Here is a 22,705-nt window from a genome sequence, read left to right on the forward strand (position 1 = left end):
CTAATTATTATTATTTTTCGAAACGTACACAAGAGTTTTGCCTCATCCTGCAATATTCCTTCTGGACTGAGCTCAAGACTGTTGGATGAAGCAATATTGTGTTACTCTGTTTCTGAACATTCGTTAGATGCATGAGTTTTGCTTCTTCCTTTTTTTCTCTGTACAATACTTGAATGGCAAAAAGAAATTGAACAGAATGTACTGATGTAGTTCTGCAAAAAAAGAAATGCCGGATGCTTTTCTTTGGGATATAAACAGCATACTTCAATGGCAAAACAAAATCTGTATCCGGGGCAAAAGAGAGAGTATAGATGGTGTAACCAGTGTTGTACACCATGGTTTTCTGTTTGGGGCATGAAGGTGAAGACGTCAAATACACCAGAGTTCTCAGTATAGACAGAGATAACCCGGAGTATAGTGGAGATCATGACGTACGTTGTCCGTTGCTCGAACAACATTCAATTTCCTGAAACTGCATCGTTAACCCAGTTGAATGGGGCGTTTTCACTTACTGAAACTCGGCTTTATGGTCTGCGTTGGATCACGGCAGTTTGTAAACATCTGCAACAATCACCCTCGGTCGGATGCATGTAACAGTTTTACATTCATAAAGAGCTGGCCATTCATTTGTGTCTGGACATTTGCCACAGTGAGCAGAGGACTGAATCCCAGCTACTATTCTCATAACGTAATTCGGATAGTGTCAGTGAGTCTATATTTTGACAAAACAGACATATATTTGTGGGCGAGTTATTTCAGCGAATCAAATATTTCCTTTTTTTTAGGGAAGAATCAAATATTTCCTATTGTATATATCCTCCTCTTCTAGTTGTACCATGGATATTGCTTTGAAAAGCAAAGAATCAATTGAGTCCAAACCGGGATTATATTTTCTTTTGGGAAACCCGGATTACTGTTGGTTTTACGGTGTTAGTAATTATTTGGAAACTAGTAGTAGTAACTAGTAAGATGCACCCGGAGACGAGCATTTGGCTCACGGGCATCACGGAGACAAACGCGGATGTGAAGTCTGGAGTGCAGACTCCATTCAGTTAGTCTCCGCCCGCAGACTCCATCCAGGTCAAGCCTCCATTGTGGGCACGGCCTTTCCCCCCTCCGCATTCCGCCTCTCCAGCCCCCACCCTCCTCGGAAGTACTTCTCCGGCGAAGTACTCTTCCCGTCAGGTTCTTATCCGGCCCGACCGCAGCCATCCTTGGTCTGCGGCGCCGCTTCCCTGGCAAAGAAAGAAAGGTACCTACCGTAAGCCACTAAGATGGTGATAGATGGGGACTCATCCCCTGGTTTTTGGTTAGTTAGTGTTAGATCCGTATCCTCCATAGATCTAATCTAATCAGCGGATCCCTTTTTCTTCAATGCCTTTTTCTTTTGTTGCTAACTAATGGAGGGGAAAAAGCCCGTCCGCCCGTCTACTTCAGACATTTCAGATCCACGTCTCTTTCAGATTTCACATAGATAAAAATTTTCATACAGATGTTTTTCTTGTTTGTTAGTATAACCGAGAGAAAAATTAAGTCCATCAGTCTCTTTCAGACTTTTTAGATCGACTTTAGACTTCAGATAGATGTACTAATTTTTTCTGCAATCACTAGTTCTTCAATTACCCCCAAAACAGAGTACTGTATTGGTTTCAGTCGACTTTTTTAACATGATTATTTTCCAGACAACTGAATAATAGCAGGTCCCAGTTTTCTCCTTATTTCCACGTACGGCTAATGAACAACACTAATTATGCATGCTTCAATAGAATAACACCTATAACTTCCACAACCAAGATGACGGATGGCGGCCAAGACAACGAACTTGCTGCTCTGGAGAAAGTGTTGCTCGACAAAAGTGCGGATCCTGTCGATCTGCCTTTCTCGCTTCTCAAGGCCATCACAGGGAACTTCTCTGAAGATAATGAAATCGGCAGCGGCGGGTTCGGAGCGGTTTACAAGGTAAGCAAGCCGACCCTCCGCTCTGAAATTAATTTACCGGAGACAATCTAGCTGACACGATTCTATGTGAGATGCAGGGCGTGCTTCCAAGTGGTCGCACCGTTGCCGTGAAGAAGCTCTTTGAGATGTACGAGATCCTGGACAAGAATTTCGCAAGCGAGGTCACCTGTCTTGCTGGGGTCCGGCACAAGAATACCGTGCGATTTCTCGGATACTGCTCCGAGACGCAGCAAGTACTGATGCCATATGACGGGAAGCGTGTCTTGGCTGATGTGCGGCATAGGCTGCTCTGCTTCGAGTACATGCCCAAAGGGTGCCTTGCTGACTATCTCCCTGGTAAAATCTGATCAGCCTTTTGAGCTTGTGTGGTTCAGCCTATCTCTCCGCATATAGTGCCAACTATTTGTTATACTTAATACTCTCCACAGATGCAGCTTGTCGATTTCAGTGGATCACACGTTATCAAATAATCAAGGGGGTCTGTGAAGGCGTACATTATCTTCACAAGCAGCGTATTATTCACATGGACCTCAAACCTCAAAATGTACTATTGGATGACAACATGCTGCCCAGAATTACGGATTTCGGTCTATCAAGACGCTTAAGTGAAAGCAAGAGTCGGGCTATCACTGAAAACAAGCATGGGACGATGTAGGCTAGCAATTTTCTTTGAGAACTTGATGTTTTTATCAGCCATCTACCAACTTTGTCGCATACACTTTATTCACTAATTGTACAAACTGCACTATTTTTTATGCAGGGGATATATGGCACCAGAATTTATAAACAAGGGAGAAATCACCTTCAAGACAGACATATATAGTTTGGGAGTTATAATAATGGAGATCCTTATGGGACATAAGGACTACTCCAATGTTAAGGAGGTAATTATATTATACATGAGGTTCCAAGAAACAACATCATAGACAACATGCTTAGCACAAACCTCAATATTGTTGAACAGAAATGCAACACATATTCAATCAGAGTATTTAGTTAACAGTAGAATTTGTAAATGACAAGATTTGAATGTTGTCTTTGTACTGATCTTCCACAAAACGTAAAATAAAGATGGTTCTGATTTCTGAGTCATTATGTGTGTCAAAAGATTACTAACACTAAAATCGATCAAGTGAGAAATTCAATTTTGTTTGTGGCAGTATCCTTGCATTTGGTCTCCAGTCCTAAATCAATACGGCGGTGTGCTTTTTCTAAAATGCAAGCCATGCTTTTTTGTAACTCAGTAGGCTGTCAAATTGGCAGATAGTTGAAAGTTGGACGAACAAGTTCAGGACATCAGAGAGCCAGACAGCACTGGAACAAGTAAAAGTATGTGCTGAGATAGGGATAAAATGCATGAACTATGACCCAAAGAATAGGCCTGCTACATGGTTTATCATTAGTGGAATACTGGGTGATGTGGAAATTTCAAACTGGTCTATTACAAGTGATGTAGCTACCTCGACAGAAGGGCAGGTACAATTACTCAATAGTAAATGTATATGATCCACCATTTAACTATTTAGTGATTTGTCCTGACCTTCTTTTCATTTTTGTTGCAGATAGGCTTTGCCTCCAAGTTGGTGGATGAATTGAAGTTGATGGATGATTCCGCTGCAGCATCCGAACTGCAGCCATCAGCGCTGGAGGTAGAGCAGGAGGATGGCAAAGTGAGCCTAGAGAGTAAGGGGAAGGCAACAACAGTGATTGTGGCAACTGGGGTGATGAGCACCCTCAGTGCCAAGCTTGCCAAGCTCATGGGCGACGAGTACATTAAGCGCAAAGAGGTGAGGAAGCAGGCGTCCTTCCTCAAGAAGGAGTTGAGCACCATAAACGCTGTCCTTGAGCAGCTGGAGCTCATGGATGAGCTCGCTCCAGCGCTAAAAAATTGGAGGGATGATGTCAGGGAGATCTCCTATGACATGGAGAATTGCATTGATGACTTCATGCGCCAATTTGGAGGTGAGGATGCTGAAGCAAGCTTCGTTGGGGAGGCTGCTGAACTTCACAAGAGGTTGTGCGAGCTTCATAGGATTGCCAACCAGATGGAAGAGCTCAGGACTCTTGTGGTAGAAGCAAATGCTCGACGTGAGAGCTACAAGATTGATGATTGCAAGCCTAGCTTTGTGGGTGTCGACCCTCGGCTGTCAGCGGTCTACCAGGAGGCAACTAGCCTTGTGGGCATTGACGGCCCAAGGGGGGAGGTTGCCAATTGGTTGATGGATACTCAGAAAAAACTCAAGGTTGTGTCTGTTGTTGGTTTTGGAGGTCTGGGTAAAACTACACTTTCCAAACAGGTGTATGATAAGATCAGGGGGCATTTCAAGAGTGTGGCATTCATTTCAGTTTCACAGAAGCCTGATATGAGAGTGCTTCTCAATCGCCTACAATTGAAACTTGGGATAAGTGTGTCTTCTCATGATTGCGGGTTTGAAGACATCATTGAAGAGCTAAGGAAGTATCTCGCAGATAAAAGGTAATTACTTACTTCCTATAGCCACTGGCATTATTGGCTGCTCATCTTCAATTTGAAGTAGCAAGTAATTGGTTAGTACATATTTTGGTTAGAGTTGCTTGCCCATGCATGTAGGAAGTTTTGTTGTTTTCTTGTTTTGTACGTTCGTGGTAGATATTCAAAATTTTAAAGAAAACATTAGAGCAGAAACACACATTCGGAACAATTGATTGAAGTTCTGTATGTTTTTTCATTCAATGTAAAAACTTGCTTAGTTGTTTATTGGAAGAGACTCGTAGGGGTTGAGAGACAGGACCGAATACTCATAGGTGAAGAATGCCAGGTGACTACAATATACAGGCATAAGCTGACCAAATGATAATGAAGGTTCTTCGGCCAGGCATTGTTATCCCGTCTTGAATATTATGTGATCATGCTAATTTAGCCATATGAGCAACATATTTCTTTCATCTAGTCCATTTTAATTTTTGATGCTTCTGTCTTCAACTTAGTCATATTCTGATACGATGTAACCTGTGCAAACATTTCAACAGGTACCTTATTGTACTTGATGACTTGTGGGATCAATCAGCATGGAATACTATTAGTCTTGCTTTTCCAGAAAATGGAAATGGGAGTAGAATAATAGTAACGACACGAGTGGAAGATGTGGCTAGTGTGGCCTGTCACAATGACCATAAGTGCATTTACACAATGAAGCCCCTCAATGAACAGAATTCAAGAATGTTATTCTCGAACAGAGTATTTGGGTCTGAAGTTGTTTGTCCACCCTATCTTAAAGACATTGCGGCTGAAATTCTGAAGAAGTGTGGTGGATTGCCTCTTGCAATTATCACTATAGCTAGCCTATTAGCTACTCAAGTGAGGTCAAGGAAACACTGGGAGAGCATAAGGAAATCTCTGGGTGCCCAATCTGCCACAAATCCTTCATTGAAAGAGATGAATAACATATTAAACCTTAGCTACACGCATCTTCCTCTTCATCTCCGGGCATGTTTTCTGTACCTTGGTATGTATCCTGAGGACCACATTATATGGCGGGATCATCTGGTTAGACAATGGATAGCTGAAGGCTTCGTCAGCAGTTTGCATGGGTCAGATTTGGAGGATATTGGCAGGAGTTATTTCAATGAGCTCGTCAATAGAAGTATGATTCAGCCATCAAAAACTGAGTATGGAGAGGTGTTGTCTTGCACAGTACATGACATGATGCTTGATTTGATCCTAATCAAGTGTGTAGAAGACAATTTTCTAAGTGTGGCGTACAATTCTGAGGACATGGCAAGACTGATGCATGGCTGCAAGTACAATGTTCGCAGATTATCCCTGAGCTCCATGGCTATTGGTGGAGCAACATATGAGTATGATATGGCTATTGCTGCTAGACTGCCACAAGTTCGGTCATTTATATTGTTTGAGAATCCCATACCACCTTTTTTGTGGTTCAAGTATCTCAGGGTGCTCATCATTGTTAGGGGAAAGGATATAGTTGACCTCACTGCTATTAGCCAACTTTTTCAGCTGAGGTGTGTGATGGTTAGAGTCGATGGGAAAATAGAGCTCCCTACTGAACTTGGTAAGCTTGTTTACTTGGAGACACTGGACATACAGAAATGCAGGCTGGTAAAGAGCATCCCTTCAGATATAGTTCATTTGCCCCGCCTGTCCTATCTGGGTCTTCCAAATTGTACAGACCTGCCGGAAGGTATCGAGAATATGAAATCACTGCGCACTCTGCAAGAGTTTGACCTGGAAAAGATCTCCCTGAAGTATATTATGGATCTCAGCGAGCTGACCAATCTGAGGGAACTGAGTGTGAGAAAAGAGTTCAGTTTGGGGACGCAAAAAGTTGATGCTTTGGCCTTCTCTATTGGAAAGCTCCGTAACCTCGAATGTCTGCGCATCTTTGGTTGCCATCTTGAGAGTGAGAACCTGCAGGTGGGCTCATTATCCAATCCTTTTCAACATATGGAGCGACTTTGCATGAGAACATGGTGGTTCTGCAGAGTTCCGAAATGGATGGATGGTCTCCATTGTCTGCGCGTCCTTGAGCTGCAGGTTGAGGAGACGTCAACTGAGGAGATTCATCTTCTTGGAGAGCTTCCCTCCCTCGTCTACCTCAACTTTGGAGCGGGTAAAATCCCTGCTGAAAGAGCTATATTAGGCACAGGACTATTCCTAGTTCTGGAGTATTTTTATTGTAGTTCTCAGAAAGATATTACAGCGTACCTGGGGTTCGAAGCAGGGGCTATGCCCAACTTACGAATCCTTTGTCTCAGTGTGGTACATTGGGGTGGCACCATACCAGTCGGCATGGAGCACCTGTTACACCTCGAGGAGATCCGACTTGATGGGGCCTTTCATGATGTTGTGTGCGCGTTCAAGGAGGCTTCGCTGGTGCACCCAAACCGCCCTTCCGTTAGTAGGTAAAAAGTAACAGCTTGTTGGCTCACATCTATAAGATCAAGAACTAGATTTTTCTTGTAAACTGTCTGTAATGGCTGTAACTCGGATTATGAATGAATGCATGCTCCTGATCTTCCCTATAGTGGCTGCAATCCTGATGATTAAGCAGGTGGATGCATCATGTGCCGTGTTCTGATTATTTTGTGGTTGGAAGATCAGGAATGCTAGGATTGAGGACGCATTTGGTTTAGTACGTACCATGCTTGCTTATACTTAACTTAAACCCCTTGGTGTTAATTGCTAGGTCAGGTAGTTAACACATTGTATGCATGTGTACATAACTAGGATTGGACGGGAGCTGATACAGCTTTTCAAGCTTGGAAGTGAACCTCTATTCTCTCTTTTTTTAAACAACTTTTGAAAATAATCTCATCAAGTGAAAAGCTTGTCCAATCTAAATGTTCCTGTATGCAAACATTATGTTTGTGAGCTTTGCCTCATTCTGCAGTGTTCTTCAGGACTGGGCTCAAGCCTGGAAATAATGGGAAGATGGTAGTAACTGCAAGCAGCTACCACTGGTGCAAACTCTATGGCCCATCTTGGATGAAACTATTTTGTGTTACCATGTCTCTGAACATCGCAACAACACAAGCTTTTGAGCAGGGAGCAGCTCTGCCTATCAAATAGGTTCACAGGGTTTTGTTACACGTCAGAATTATTTGGTTGAAGACAATTATCGACCACTTAGCCAAGGAGACGGCACCTCCTTGTAGCAGGCCGGAAGTACTCGGCGTCGGGACTGGGCCAACAGCTTTTACTATGATAAGTGTGTCATCGGCGTATCTTCTTCTTTTCTCATCGTTGCTAGCTGCAATCTCACTGCTGGGCACTTCAAACATGGTCCAAAAGTCAGAAATAAATATGGACCATAAACAAATAATTAAAAAGTGGTGAATAAGAACATCCTCTTTTTCCATTCAACTTGGTGACTGATAAAACAATTAAAGCAGGCATATAAACAGTGTACATAATGCACCATAGTTTTCTGATTGGGGTGTGCACTCCTGTACTGACAGAAGCATGCAGGTGAGAGAAATCAGTACACTAGATCCAGTGGTGACAAGAGTTTCATAGAGATGTGGCTTGGAGAACATGCACAATATTTGTCTGTCAACACGACTGAATGCCAACTAAGAATACGGTCTGTCGGCGTGGTTGATTGATGTCCACTGCATGATTGATTTGGCTACCCTGTTTGAGTTGGCTCAACAGCACTAGTCCTGTTGTTTGTGATGTCATGCATGATGACTCTTGATTCTTGAATGGGTCTGGAATGATAATAGACATATGAACTAAAAACAGTGAAGATGAATTAATCAAGAATGCCATATTATTCCAAGAAAAGCTCTGAGCTGCTTGAGAATGGATGATGTATTTATTTTAAACTTGGCAATTCATTTGTGAGTCTGAACATTTGCCACAGTGAGCAGGACCGAATCCTAGCTAGTATCATACATAATCTTTGTCTAGTGGTTTTTACATTGTTATTACCTTTATAGTTTTTCCAGTTTCTTGGCTCCAAGATGGACTCCTTCATCTCTCTCTCTTTTCAGATAGCACTGATGAACTAATTAACCGAGGAGAGAATAAAAGCATTGATACCTGACTGAGAGCTTGCACGTAGGTAACTTTCAGGACCCCTCCAGAAAAGACCTTCCCTGCATGAAATGGAAGCAAAGATTCAACACCTGTAACAACTACACAATTGAAGCTGGGAAGTGAGAATACTGTTTATCATATACTCCCCCCATCCCAAAATAAGTGACTCAACTTTATACTAACTTTAGTACAAAGTTGAGTCACTTATTTTGAGACGGAGGGAGTATATGGCAAGCAGGCGGACCACCTCTGTTCAGGTGCCTGGGAAGAACGTGGCACACTCCATCCAGGTACCACCCAGCTGCCTTGAGAAATATTACGACAGAAGATCGTCTGTTCTCTTTTTTTTTTTTTTTTCAATCTGAGGGAAAATTTCAGATACTATGGAATGGTCGGCCTCAAGAGATGTCTTCAAGATGAGCAAGGAATTTGCGCGATGTTTTAAGGCAGTCTAATCAAGCTGGTTTTTATGCTCTTTTTTACTTAGTTGGCTCTAGACAGTAGCTAAAATTACCTCCCCTGTACCGTGCAGTGCACCTCTGATCATCTCGTCATCAACTTGCATAGGATTTTTGTTGACGCAAGTTGGAACATACATTTGGTGCGGGAATGCAGGCAGCATGTAAATGGTGCTGCGGTGCAATTGTTGGCTTTTGATCTCTAGATCAAAACCACCCAGGATCACGGATCACCACGTATGTGTACGTGCAAAGCTAACTCGAACAAGCACACTGGCAGCTTGATCGATTAGTGCCTAAGTACACACGTACGTGCAACTAGCCGGAAACTTGCGTATTTATACGCCTCGGCTGGCTAGCTTGATCGATTGGATCGATGTACTTCGGCGTCGTCGGCGAAACACTTGCGAACGAAACAAACTGATCGATAGATCGCCAAAGGCTCGTATCGAGCCTTGCTCTTGCTTTTTTATTGCTCTGAACTTTTCGTTGTGATGTTACAAGGGCTGGGGGTAGACGCATATATATTTGCTAAGCATAGCCTATTGCTAATCCTACTCGGTGTAGTAATGCTAATCCTACTCGGTTTGCAATACTAACCAAACAAGAACATACATGCACGTGCCGTGCAATCTTGGATTCGTGCTTAACTCTAACCGCAAGTCCATGCTAGAGCTTCCTTGGCTATATCAACTTTGCAAATTCATCATATGAATATAGGTAGACCATGTAAAACAACATATGATGGAATAAAGAGCAGTGCAGATCAGGCCTATTTGAGTCAGATCCAAACCATGAACTTATCCCCTTAGAGATTGTTTAGAGTACAATATCTCCAAGTGAAGGGCAATCAGATTTTTTCAAGATCTCCATACCAGCATAAAAGACAATCAAAAGCAACAAGTCCAAATCAAACACGCGAATAAGATCATCAAGTTCAACGTTCGACAGTATTACACGCCAGTGGAAACTACTTGAGGGATGGCACCATCACTCACAAAAAAAAAAGAGGGATGGCACCATCAGGTTGTCACTGACCAATTTTTTCTACCTCTTAGCGTTTGTGTATGTTGCACTATTTTACTCGTTCAACAGCCTCGTTATTCCTCCCATGAGCCCCTCTTTTAGTCTGTCAATGGGAAAAAAAGGAGATGATTGCATAGTCAAACATATTACTCTGAACATCTTGTTGTCGGCTGTATATGATGATTCCCATTGGCCATGTCTTGTCGAAGTATAACTTACAAGTATATTAAGTGAGTCGAGTTACAATACTTGTTTTCTTTGACTACATCATGTGGTACACTTGTAAATTGTAAGAGCTTTCCATGGAGACAAGTTCTGCATTGACAAGGAATCCAATATAAATAATTATTGGATGAAAGGGATTTCTACCCAAGTCCATAGCTGGCACTATCATGCTGTGACGGATAAATTTTCTTCGACCTATCGATGTTTTTTTAATGTTAATGTCATTGTTCTGCTTGTTAAACAGACCTTGTTGATCCTCTCAGATGTCCCGCTTTTCATCCCTCTCTTGTGGAAAGAAGGTGAGCAATCGCATAGTCAAACATATTGCTGGTGAGTAGCATATGTCACAACATTTTGGCCGCACCGTTTCTTAGTCTAACATTGGGATGTTTCTCTGCAGCTGCACAAATATAATCCCAGGCTTTATCCTGACGATTCTCATTGACTATGTCTCTTCCAAGTACTTTGTCAGCTCCTCCCCTCCACCGTATTGAGAAGCAGTGAAGCATAAGGATTGTATAAATACTCCTCTTTCTTGAGTAGGTTGCAGGAAGCTATAGGAACCATTTAGCATGACAATGCCCAAAACCAAGTTGAGCTTTTCCCGTATAGCTACTGCAGCTGTTGTCATCCTAACCCTAGGCAGTAGATACAGTAGTTGCTTGCAATTTACTTATCCCAACTTCAACACAATCAATAGGGATGATTTCAGTTTCAGCCCAGGCTCAACAATTGCAGGCGGTGCCTTGCAGATCACACCAAGTACCGGAAACATGCGCCACCGGTCGGGGAGAGTGGTTTATGCAAGGCAAACCCTCAAGCTATGGAACAACAAGCGCATGACGCCCACCTTGTTCAGGACAGATTTCCTGCTCAACATCCTCCCCGGTCAGAATGGGGCTGGAGAAGGTATGGCATTTGTTCTCACAAACAATCCATCGTTGCCCAGCAACAGCAGTGGCCAATGGCTTGGCATATGTAATGCCACGACAGATGGCACGAAGACGGACCCAGTAGTAGCTGTCGAGTTTGACACAAGGAAGAGCTATGAGGATGACCTTGATGGCAACCATATCGGCATCGACATCAACAGCATCAAATCTATTCGGCAGTACCCGCTTAGTAATGTTTCCATCATCCTCTCGAGTGGGACTGATGTATGGGTCAGTATCAGGTACCACGGCACATCAAAATTGTTTCAAGTATTTCTGGTCCAACACAGCATCCGAGGATGGTATATCTACCAAGGAGATATCTACATTGATCTATCACAGCTTCTGCAGGACAAGATATATCTGGTGTTTGCAGGTTCCACTGGCAACTTCACCCAACTGAATCAGATAAAGTCGTGGAACTTCACCATGATAAATGAATAAGCCTGCGTTTCTTTGGCCTTCGGGCGGCAATTAGCGGGAGATGGAGCTATCGGACGTCGGGTTGCTCTTCACGGGAGGGGCTCGACAACACAACAGTTTCTGCTCCATGACCTCTACTTCCATCATGAGGAAGTGAGTATTGTGGAAAGTTGTAGTATTGTATTGAGAGTGTTGAGTGTTCACTATGGTGTGCTTGTGAAGTTGTACGTTACATTCTTGCTTGTTTTCTGGCCGAATAATTTTATACATGTATCAGTTCTTTTTAATCACTTAAACAGGACCTATCAAACCAATGCTCTGACGATTTCTTAGCATGTCCATTTTTTGTCTTTTTACCCTGCTATAAATTAAACTTTTAATATACCAAAATAAGATTCTCAGATAAAATGAAAGACATATTTTTGAGAGATTGCTTGTTGATCTAATTAAGAAAGAGATTGCAATAGGATTCTAGACAGAAGCAATTATTGGTAAATTCAATTGCGACGAAACATCGTGTGCGATTCAACTAAAAATTGTTAGTCATGACCATCATTCAATTTGTTGTGCTCGATGTTTGGCCCCCTTGTGTGTATTTTCTGGCTGACTGGCTCTGCCATTATTCTTGAAGAAATTTAGGGTTTGAGAAATAATAACTTGGTGATAGTTTGTAGCTTACCGACCTGTCCAAATCTTTGTGGCTGTCATGGAAAATGAGTGAAGCTTCTGACGGTACCTGAAGTCTCAAGCTTTTCAATACAGCCAACATCTTCAATTCTTATATATTCCGTACACCTTGTTCCAGCACTCTTCTTGAACAAATAAAGGGCTTGAGAAATACCATCTTGCTACTAGTTTGTAACTTACTGACTTGCCCGAACCTATGGTCGCTAGAAATAGATCAAGCTTCAGGACCGGAAGCTATTGACACCCAACCTGCCAGCCGCCGCCGCACCACCACACCGTCTCGACACAATTTCACCTCTGCTTCACCCCTTTGGCCATGCCGACCAATCGCGCCCACCTGGTGAAGTACCCACACACGGGCTTCTCCCACCATGCGCCGGTAGCGCGCCACCCAACATCTCCATTGGACTAATCCTGCTCGAAGCCGTTTGAAGTATTTCACGGACACAAATTTGAACTAGTAACTACTATCAAACGAGCTGTTTGGTATGCTACTGAGAAGCTCAGAGGATGATAAGCAAGAAATTTACCATGTCAGAATTCCTGCAGCAAGCATGCCAATTCACACTCATACTGAAATTTAACAGCGGTGTGTAGAGCACAGAGAATTCAAAAAATGTTCACAAGTTTTAAAAAATGTGCACGATTTTGGAAATTGTTCGCGATTTTCATAAAAGTACATGAATTGAAAATTGTAGTGATTTGGAAAACAAAGTTTTTGAAAAAAAAACTGTGAATGTGAAAAATAAATAAAGGAAAAAAAAGAAAACAAAAATCAGAAAAGAAGAGAAATAAGAAATGTAAAAGAAAAAAGAAAAAATAATAAAAGAAGAAAACAAAAGAAACACGAAAACCTGGTTCAGGGAAGGTTCAAAACCGGTGGGGAGAAAACCTCTAGAGAAAGGTCAGACAACGAAGGGAAAGGCTCGGAGAAGGTCATCTTCGACCCAGTGGGCCCAAGGATGTTGATGGCGGACGGCGCAGTCGACAGGCTGGCATCACCCCCACATCTTGATAGAGGACGGATTCAAAACAACTGTTTTCACTCTTTAAAAATGTTGCAAATTCAATAAATGCTCATGAATTTTAGAAAATGTTTGAAAATTCGAAAAAATGTTCATGGATTAAAAATATTTCAGGAGTTCAAAAAATGTTTATGAATTTGAAAAGAAGGTCCACAAATTTCAACAAAGGTTCACGAATTTTAAAAATATGCTCATGAATTTGGGAAATGTTCACGATTTTAAAAACATATTTATGAAATAAAAAAATGTCCATGCAGTTCAGAAAACGTTCGTGAGTTTAATTATTTTTCTCTAATATCAAAAAAAGTTCGCATGTCATAAGAAGTGTTCATTAATATCAAAAAATTGTTCATGAATTTGGCAAATATTGTCAATTTCAAAAAATGTTCACAAGTTTGAAAAAAAGTTGGCGATTTAGAAAGCATTTTAGAGAGTTTGATTTTTTTTCATTAATTTAAAAATTACTCCCTTCATCCCATAATATAAGAGCGTTTTTGACACTAGACTTGTGTAAAAAATGCTCTTATATTATGGGACGGAGGAAGTATTATCGAATTTGATAACTGTTCACAAGCTTCTAAAACTATTCACAAATTTGAAAGTTATTCAGATTTTTCATAAAAGTATATGAATTGAAAAAAATCCTTAGTTTTTTTGCATTTTAAAAGGTGTGTGTATGTGAAAAAGGGGAAAATATAAAAAATAAATGTAAAAGAAAAAAGAAAATAAAACTGAAGAAATAAGAAAAGAAGAATGAAAACCCGGTTTGGGGAAGTTTCAAAGCCGATAGGGGAAAAAACCTCTAGAGAAGGCTTGGATGAGTATGGTATGGCTCAGAGGAGGTGCTCTTGGTGGTTGACCCAGTTGGCCTGCTGTCAGCGGGCCGGCATCACCCCTACCGTCTGATGGAGGACGCGCATGAGCACTTCCACATCTCGATGGTGGAGGAGCACCTCAAAGGGGAGGTGCGGCTTGAGGTGGAGCACGCGCGAACGATGTGGCCCTCGTCGAGCTCTACGACGGCCCGTCCCTCATTGATGGAATGCGCGCCATTCTTAAGTCCATCGAGGATGAGTGGGCAGTATCGACGAACCACCGCAGGATCATCCTTGGGTTTTATCTATGAAGAATGAGGTGTAGTTGTAGCTCGTTTGCAATTCTATGTTGTTGCATGCTTTTGCATAATTTTGAAGGGTGAGTTAGACGCATAGGGGCCAAGTAGAGTAAAAAGCCCAACCGGACCAGTTTTTACACCTCCGACCGGACTGGGCTTTTTTTTTCTATCCAGTTGCTACCTGTGGAGAAGAAAAGCTTGAGCGTCCACATTCGTCCTCCGAGAAGCTCGTCGCCGCCGGCTGCATCCCCGCCGCCCGTTGCCGACCTAAACCAAGGTACTACCTTTTCCAACTCACCACGCCGAGGTAACCACCACCGGCCACTACCTGGGATTCTCAATTTCCCTCGGCCTGATCCATGATTCCCTCTCTCCATCTGCAGATCTGACCCCTGACTAGCCCTTCCATGGAGGAGGCGGAGAAAGGGGAGGTCTTCTAGAGGAACGCCAAGCCAAGGCTGGACAGCCATCTGGGGGAGACCTCGGATGGGGCCGGCGTGTTCACCGACGACATCATCCTGGAGATTCTCTTATTGACAAGTGTACATTGTATTCTACTGTTGTACGTAGTATGATCTTATATTTCTGAATCTCTTTGCCCGTTGGCCTGCGTGCCTATTCTCACGGGCCCTTTCCCTCTCTCTCTCGAGGTATATATGTTGTAATGTGTAACAGAATAAATCAATGATAAGGAAACAATCTTTCAACTTGGTATCAGACTCCAGGCTTTTCCATGGCCGGCACCCAACCTCTCTCCTCTGATGCCTCCTCGCCGGCAGCCACGTCGCCGGGCTCTCTCTCCGCCTCGACGGCCCCGGCCGCCCACACCTCCGCGGCCTCTTCTCCGGCCTCGTCCCCACCGTTCATCTTCGGCACTGCTCCCTCTTTTCTCTCCAACTCCACCGCCGCATCTGGATCTCAGTTTGCTCCCCTCTTCACCTCCAGCAACCAACCCCCCACCCCACCCCCAGCTCCTGCCACGCGCGGCTCCATCTTCCACGACCATATCACAAATCACATCAAATTTTTCTTCACCCTGCAGATCACAACTATCACAAGTGGAAGACCTTCTTCCTCATGGTGCTCGTTCGCTATGGCGTCACCTTCCTCATCGAGCAACCACCACCACCCAACGCACCCCCCGCTTACCTTGAGCTGGATGCCCACATCGTCCTGTGGATCTACGCCACTCTCTCCGACACCATGTGCGACAATGTCGTCGGCGCCACCACCACTTTCGCCCTGTGGCACAAGATCAAAGACTACTTCCTTGCCAACCGCGCCGCCCGCTTTATGATCCTCAATCGTCAGTACCGCAATCTCAAGCAGGGGGACCTCTCTGTCTCTGAGTACGCCCGGCGCATGAAGCAGCTCACCGACGCCCTCGCCGACATCGAGCACGGCGTCACCGAGGTGGACCTCACCACGCAGTTCCTTCACGGCCTCGACAAGCGCCTCAAAACCATTCGAGTCATTCTTGGTGACCAGACGCTCCCCTTCGACACCGTCCTCTCCTGCGTCCTCCTGGCTGAGGAGTCCCAGGCTCAACGCGCGGCGGAGGAGAGCTCCTCGGCCTTTGCCATGTCCGGTGGTGGCTCGTCGAGCGGCCCCTCCAACACCGGTGGACGCGCCCTCAGCGTCCGCGCGGATCGGCCATCCGGCAATAGCTCCGAGCGCTCCTCCGGTCCTCCTCCTTCTGGCCGTGGGCGCGGCGATCGCTCTGGTGATGGTGGTGATCGTGGCCGCGGACGCGGCCGCGGGCGTGGGCGTGGCCGTGGTGACAGCGGCGGGAGTGGCCAACCTCGTCCAGCGCCGCTCTCTCCGTTCACCGGCTACTTCGCCCCTTATGGCATGGCGCTCCCGGCCCTGCGCTCCGGCTGGATCCCTCCCAACGCCGCTGGCGTGCTTGGCCCTCGTCCAGGTGCTCACGCCCAGGCCTACCATACCTACTCGCCACCGACGCCGCCTGCACCGTACTACTCTCCACCACTCTTCCTCCCCATGATTTTCGTCTTACCGATATTCTTGTTTCTCCTTCTGTTGTTACTAGCTTAATTTCCGTTCGCAAGTTCACTAAGGATAACTCTTGCTCTATAGAATTTTACCCGTGTGGTTTTCTTGTGAAGGATCTTCGCACTCGGAGGGTTCTCATGATCTCCGTTAGCCATGGTGATCTTTATCCCTTTGTCGGCAATAAAACAGCTCGGGCGTCTGCACTACTCACCCTCACCACCGCGGATTTGTGGCATCGTCGTCTCGGGCACCCCGACGCTCAAACTCTCGCTTCTCTATCTAAAGATTTTTTTCGTGAATGTAATAAGGCTCCCCACTCCCCTTGTAGTGCATGTCAACTAGGCCGACAACCACGTCTCCCTTTTCCTTCCTCTCTTAGCAAAACTTATGCTCCTTTTGATTTAATACATTGTGATTTGTGGACATCTCCTGTTATTAGCTTCTCTGGTTTCCAATATTATCTTGTTGTGTTAGATGACTTTACGCATTTTTCATGGACATTTCCCCTCCGAAACAAATCTGATACCTCCACTGTTCTCCAACACTTCTTCACTTTCGTTTACACTCAGTTTCACACGGTTATCAAAAGCATGCAGTGTGATAATGGCGGCGAGTTCATTAACGCATCCCATCGTTCCTTCTTCTCCGCCAATGGCATCGCTTATCGCTTCTCATGTCCCCACACTTCCCCGCAAAACGGCAAGGCAGAACGTATGATCCGTACTACCAATGACATCGTGCGCACCCTCCTCCTCCAAGCCAACCTTACTCCTCCCTTTTGGGTTGAGGCACTTCACACCGCCACATACTTACTGAATAGACGACCATCCCGTGCCATTGCTCCCCACACACCTTATTTCCTTCTTCATGGCGTGCCCCCCTCCTACGATCACCTCCGTGTTTTTGGTTGCCTATGCTTCCCAAATTTGTATGCCACTATGGATCACAAACTTGCCCCACGCTCGACTCGCTGCGTCTTTCTTGGCTACGCCCTCGAACACAAAGGCTATCGCTGCTACGATCTTACTACTCGCCGTGTCATTGTGTCTCGCCACGTCATTTTTGACGAAACCGTATTTCCGTACACAGCACACCCCCCTGGCCACACACCCCCTACGTCCACAGAAAATCCCCATGCACCACCTGCCCATCTCGCTTTCCCGGATCCCCAGGCGGATCTTTCCGCCGGATTCCCAGGCGGCCCACCACCAGCTGGCTCTGACCAATCGCGCGGCCTCTCCCCAAACCCCGCATCGCCCGTGTCGCCCGTTTCCCCCGCCCATCCCGCCTCGCCTGCCGCGCCGGTTCCCCACGACCCGCCTGCCTCCCCCACGAGCGCACCTGCCTCTCGATCCACCTCGGATCCACCACCCACCAGCCCTGCCGCCCCTTCCAACGGCCCCACCGTATCCACCTCCGATTCCGCTGCGTCCAGTACCCCTTCGCCACCTCTTCCCAAACACGCTGTCCCAGTACAGCCACCCCAAAACTCACACAAAATGTCCACCCGAGCTAAATCCGGCTACCTTATGCCCCGGCGCTTATTTCTTGCTGATACGTCTGTAGGGGAACGTAGTAATTTCAAAAAAATTCCTACGCACACGCAAGATCATGGTGATGCATAGCAACGAGAGGGGAGAGTGTTGTCTACGTACCAACGCAGACCGACTACGGAAGCGATCACACAACGTAGAGGAAGTAGTCGTACGTCTTCTTCCCGATCCGACCGATCCAAGCACCGTTACTCTGGCGCCTCCGAGTTCTTAGCACACGTACAGCTCGATGACGATCCCCGGGCTCCGATCCAGCAAAGCTTCGGGGAGGAGTTCCGTCAGCACGACGGCGTGGTGACGATCTTGATGTTCTACCGACGCAGGGCTTCGCCTAAGCACTACAACGATATGATCGAGGTGGAATATGGTGGCAGGGGGCACCGCACACGGCTAAGGAACGATCTCAATGATCAACTTGTGTGTCTAGAGGTGCCCCCTGCCTCCGTATATAAAGGAGCCAAGGGGGAGGGGTGCGGCCAGCCCTATGGAGGCGCAGGAGGAGTCCTACTCCTACCGGGAGTAGGACTCCCCCCCCCAATCCTATTCCAAATAGGATTCCCAAGGGGGAAAGAGAGAGAGAGAGAGAGGTGGCCGGCCACCTCTCCTAGTCCTAATAGGACTAGGGGAGGGGGGAGGCGCGCAGCCCACCATGGGCAGCCCCTTTCACCTTTCCACTAAAGCCCAATAAGGTCCATATGGCTCCCGGGGGGTTCCGGTAACCTCCCGGTAATCCGGTAAAATCCCGATTTCACCCGGAACACTTCCGATATCCAAACATAGGCTTCCAATATATCAATCTTTATGTCTCGACCATTTCGAGACTCCTCGTCATGTCCGTGATCACATCCGGGACTCCGAACAACCTTCGGTACATCAAAATGCATAAACTCATAATTACTGTCATCGTAACGTTAAGCGTGCGGACCCTACGGTTCGAGAACAATGTAGACATGACCGAGACACATCTCCGGTCAATAACCAATAGCGGGACCTGGATGCCCATATTGGCTCCTACATATTCTACGAAGATCTTTATCGGTCAGACCGCATAACAACATACGTTGTTCCCTTTGTCATCGGTATGTTACTTGCCCGAGATTCGATCGTCGGTATCCAATACCTAGTTCAATCTCGTTACTGGCAAGTCTCTTTACTCGTTCCGTAATACATCATCCCGCAACTAACTCATTAGTTGCAATGCTTGCAAGGCTTATGTGATGTGCATTACCGAGAGGGCCCAGAGATACCTCTCCGACAATCGGAGTGACAAATCCTAATCTCGAAATACGCCAACCCAACATCTACCATTGGAGACACCTGTAGAGCTCCTTTATAATCACCCAGTTACGTTGTGACGTTTGGTAGCACACAAAGTGTTCCTCCGGCAAACGGGAGTTGCATAATCTCATAGTCATAGGAACATGTATAAGTCATGAAGAAAGCAATAGCAACATACTAAATGATCGGGTGCTAAGCTAATGGAATGGGTCATGTCAATCAGATCATTCAACTAATGATGTGACCTCATTAATCAAATAACAACTCTTTGTTCATGGTTAGGAAACATAACCATCTTTGATTAACGAGCTAGTCAAGTAGAGGCATACTAGTGACACTCTGTTTGTCTATGTATTCACACATGTATTATGTTTCCGGTTAATACAATTCTAGCATGAATAATAAACATTTATCATGATATAAGGAAATAAATAATAACTTTATTATTGCCTCTAGGGCATATTTCCTTCAACGTCTACCACACCCATCTGACCTATTCCACCCACATACAAATCCGCGCTCAAGGATCCCCATTGGCGCCAAGCGATGCTCGACGAGTTTAATGCTTTAACGAATAACTCTACTTGGTCTTTGGTGCCTAAGCCTGCAGGTGCAAATGTGGTCACGGGCAAATGGATTTTTCTCCACAAGTTCAATACTGATGGATCATTGGCTCGGTACAAAGCACGGTGGGTTGTCCGTGGGTTCACTCAGCAAGAGGGTGTGGATTACTCCGAGACTTTCAGTCCTGTTGTCAAGCCGGCTACCATTCGGGTCGTGTTGAGCCTTACCACTTCTCATTCATGGCCTATTCATCAACTTGATGTCAAAAATGCATTTCTCCATGGTAAACTCAATGAGACAGTGTACTCCTCGCAACCGGCTGGGTTTGTTGACTCCTCCAAGCCGGATCATGTCTGTCTTCTTCGTAAGTCTCTCTACGGCCTCAAGCAAGCTCCTCGGACATGGTTTCTTCGCTTTCAAGCCTTCTTGCTCTCACTTGGGTTTTGTGGTTCCAAGAGTGACACTTCCCTCTTCATCATGCGTCATGGCTCCTCTCTTGCATATTTGCTAGTTTATGTGGATGACATCATCCTTACTGCCAGCAGCTCCACCACACTTCACTACATCATCTCATCTCTCAAGAAGGAATTCGCCATGACCGATCTTGGTGCCCTTCATCATTTCTTGGGTATCAACGTCACCACCAACACCTCCGGCCTTTTTCTCTGTCAACAACAGTACACTCTCGAGCTTCTTGAGCGGGCTAAAATGCTCAACTGTAAGCCCGTTTCCACCCCGGTTGACACCACCGCCAAGTTGTCCTCTCACGATGGCCAACTTCTCACCAACCCCACCCACTACCGTAGCTTGACCGGTGCCTTCCAATACCTCACTCTAACGCGCCCCGACATCACCTATGCGGTGCAACAGGCTTGCCTGTTCATGCATGCACCACGCGACATTCACATGCAACTTGTGAAGCGTATTCTCCGGTATCTCCGAGGCACCTCTCACTTTGGTCTTCAGCTATTTCGGTCACCCTCTACAGATCTCACCGCTTATACTGATGCGGATTGGGCCGGTTGCCCCGATACTCGCAAGTCGACATCCGGGTTTTGTGTCTATCTTGGCACCAATCTTGTCTCCTGGTCCTCTAAGAGGCAACCCACCATTTCCCGTTCGAGCGCGGAGGCTGAGTATCGCGGTGTTGCAAATTGTGTGGCTGAATCTTGCTGGCTGCGGCAGCTTCTTCTTGAGCTTGAGGTGCCACCGACTCGAGCTACTGTGGTGTATTGTGACAACATAAGTGCCTCGTATCTTGCCAGCAATCCGGTTCAACACCAGCGGACTAAACACATCGAGATCAACCTGCATTTTGTTCGCGATCATGTGGCCCTTGGCGAAGTGCGGGTGTTGCACGTTCCCTCCAGCTCAAAGTACGCGGATGTGTTCACCAAGGGTCTCCCATCACAGATTTTCCATGAGTTTCGATCCAGCCTTAACACCCTTCCACATGGTGTTCCGGCTGAGGGGGGGTATTGACAAGTGTACATTGTATTCTACTGTTGTACGTAGTATGATCCTATATTTCTGGATCTCTTTGCCCGTTGGCCTGCATGCCTATTCTCACGGGCCCTCTCCCTCTCTCTCTCTCTCTCTCTCTCGGTATATATGCTGTAATGTGTAACAGAATCAATCAATGATAAGGAAACAATCTTCCAACTCCTCTCCCGCCTCCCCGCCAGATCCCTCCACCGCTTCAAGTGCGTCTCCGTCCCCTGGCGCGACCTCATCACCGACCCCGCCAACCGCAAGAAGCTGCACCAGGTCCTCGCCGGCTTCCTCTACATGTCATTCCGCAGCGTGCACCACCACCACCACTTTGCCAGTGTCTCCGGCGGCGCTGCCCCGTTCGACCTTTCCCTCCCTTACCTGCAGCCAAACAAGTACAAGGACATGGAGCAGGTAGACGCCTGCAATGGCCTCCTTCTCTACCGCGGCTGCACCAAGAATTTGGCGCCCCTTGGGATTGGACAGAGGATGATTGCCGTTTTGTCGTGTGCAATCCTGCCACTGGCAGCTGGGTGGAGCTGCCCCCTCAACCTCAACCGCAAGAGCCGGCGAAAGGGCGTAGCCGTGTCGCAGGTCTGGCTTTTGATCCGGCGGTCTCATCCCATTTCCATGTTCTTCGTTTCGAGGAGGCAGACTCATCGAGCGTGACAGGAGTGAGCATCTACTCGTCACGGACAGGAGCCTGGAGTCATAGGGACAGGGTGATGGCTGAGGAAGTTACACTGTCGTATACCACTAGATGTATCTTTGTTGGCGGCGTGCTCTACCTGATGGGCTTCCTTCCGAGCACCAACAACGACCATGTGCTGCTGGCAGTGGACATGGCTGGGAAAGTGTGGAAGACCATCAGTGTGCCGCATGCCTGAAGATTTGCTATGATTGGAACGTCCCAGGGGTGCTTACACTATGCTATAGCTTCCAATAACAACAACATCCCAGTTTCTGAGATAGAACTCTGGTGCCTCAAGGATTGTGATAATAAGGAATTGGTCCTGAAACGTACTGCCAGCATCGATAAGTCTACATGCATGACTATGAAGAATTACAGGGTGATTGGGATCCATCCAGACTGCGACACCATTTTCTTGGTTCCATGTGGAGGTCATACCTTGCTACCGTATGATATGCAACATCAGAAAGTTGGATGCATCCTTGATCTTGAGAAAAACAGCACATAACGATTTCTACCCTATGTTCCTTTGTTCTCAGAGTCATTAGGAGATGCAAATGGGCGGTAGCTTTACCTTCAATGCTTCCTCCAAGAATTGGTTTTTCTATCGGCTGAACTATTTGTGTGTACCTCTGAATCTACTTGAATCATGCCACTCAATTTGCTGGTGCTTACACTCCTCTTGCTTGGTTTTCAGTTCAGAGCAATGCCTGGTAAACCTACAG

General features: G+C 46.0%; 2 protein-coding genes and 2 pseudogenes across 2 annotated transcripts; all 4 read left to right on the forward strand.

Moving 5' to 3' along the window:
- Window positions 1-996: 996 nt before the first annotated feature.
- Window positions 997-6,979, forward strand: LOC125525607 (disease resistance protein RGA5-like). The gene is made up of 8 exons (XM_048690620.2): window positions 997-1,252; window positions 1,767-1,959; window positions 2,037-2,295; window positions 2,388-2,610; window positions 2,720-2,843; window positions 3,223-3,435; window positions 3,522-4,435; window positions 4,969-6,979. The coding sequence occupies exons 2-8, from the start codon at window positions 1,795-1,797 to the stop codon at window positions 6,863-6,865; spliced, it is 3,795 nt and encodes a 1,264-aa protein (XP_048546577.2). The 5' UTR covers window positions 997-1,252; window positions 1,767-1,794; the 3' UTR covers window positions 6,866-6,979.
- Window positions 6,980-10,771: 3,792 nt separating this feature from the next.
- LOC147956974 (putative L-type lectin-domain containing receptor kinase S.5) lies at window positions 10,772-11,848 on the forward strand. Its single transcript, XM_087536457.1, has one exon. It carries the CDS (start codon window positions 10,782-10,784, stop codon window positions 11,583-11,585), a length of 804 nt encoding a protein of 267 aa, XP_087392583.1. The 5' UTR covers window positions 10,772-10,781; the 3' UTR covers window positions 11,586-11,848.
- A 2,949-nt stretch (window positions 11,849-14,797) lies between these two features.
- Window positions 14,798-22,548, forward strand: LOC147956975 (F-box protein At5g07610-like; annotated as a pseudogene).
- On the forward strand, window positions 15,124-16,395 carry LOC147956976 (uncharacterized; annotated as a pseudogene).
- Window positions 22,549-22,705: the final 157 nt, after the last annotated feature.

This window comes from Triticum urartu, chromosome 7A, assembly GCF_056163025.1.
Source record: "Triticum urartu cultivar PI428250 chromosome 7A, HENAU_Tu73, whole genome shotgun sequence".
NCBI lineage: Eukaryota > Viridiplantae > Streptophyta > Magnoliopsida > Poales > Poaceae > Triticum > Triticum urartu.

What these genes read in the sequence shown, in the direction of transcription:
- LOC125525607 (XM_048690620.2), top strand. Translation starts at nt 1,795, where the DNA reads ATGACGGATGGCGGCCAAGACAACGAACTTGCTGCTCTGGAGAAAGTG. An exon ending in GGTTCGGAGCGGTTTACAAG is followed by an intron (nt 1,960 to 2,036) that starts GTAAGCAAGCCG and finishes TGTGAGATGCAG; the next exon opens with GGCGTGCTTCCAAGTGGTCG. An exon ending in ACTACTCCAATGTTAAGGAG is followed by an intron (nt 2,844 to 3,222) that starts GTAATTATATTA and finishes TCAAATTGGCAG; the next exon opens with ATAGTTGAAAGTTGGACGAA.
- LOC147956974 (XM_087536457.1), top strand. Translation starts at nt 10,782, where the DNA reads ATGACAATGCCCAAAACCAAGTTGAGCTTTTCCCGTATAGCTACTGCA.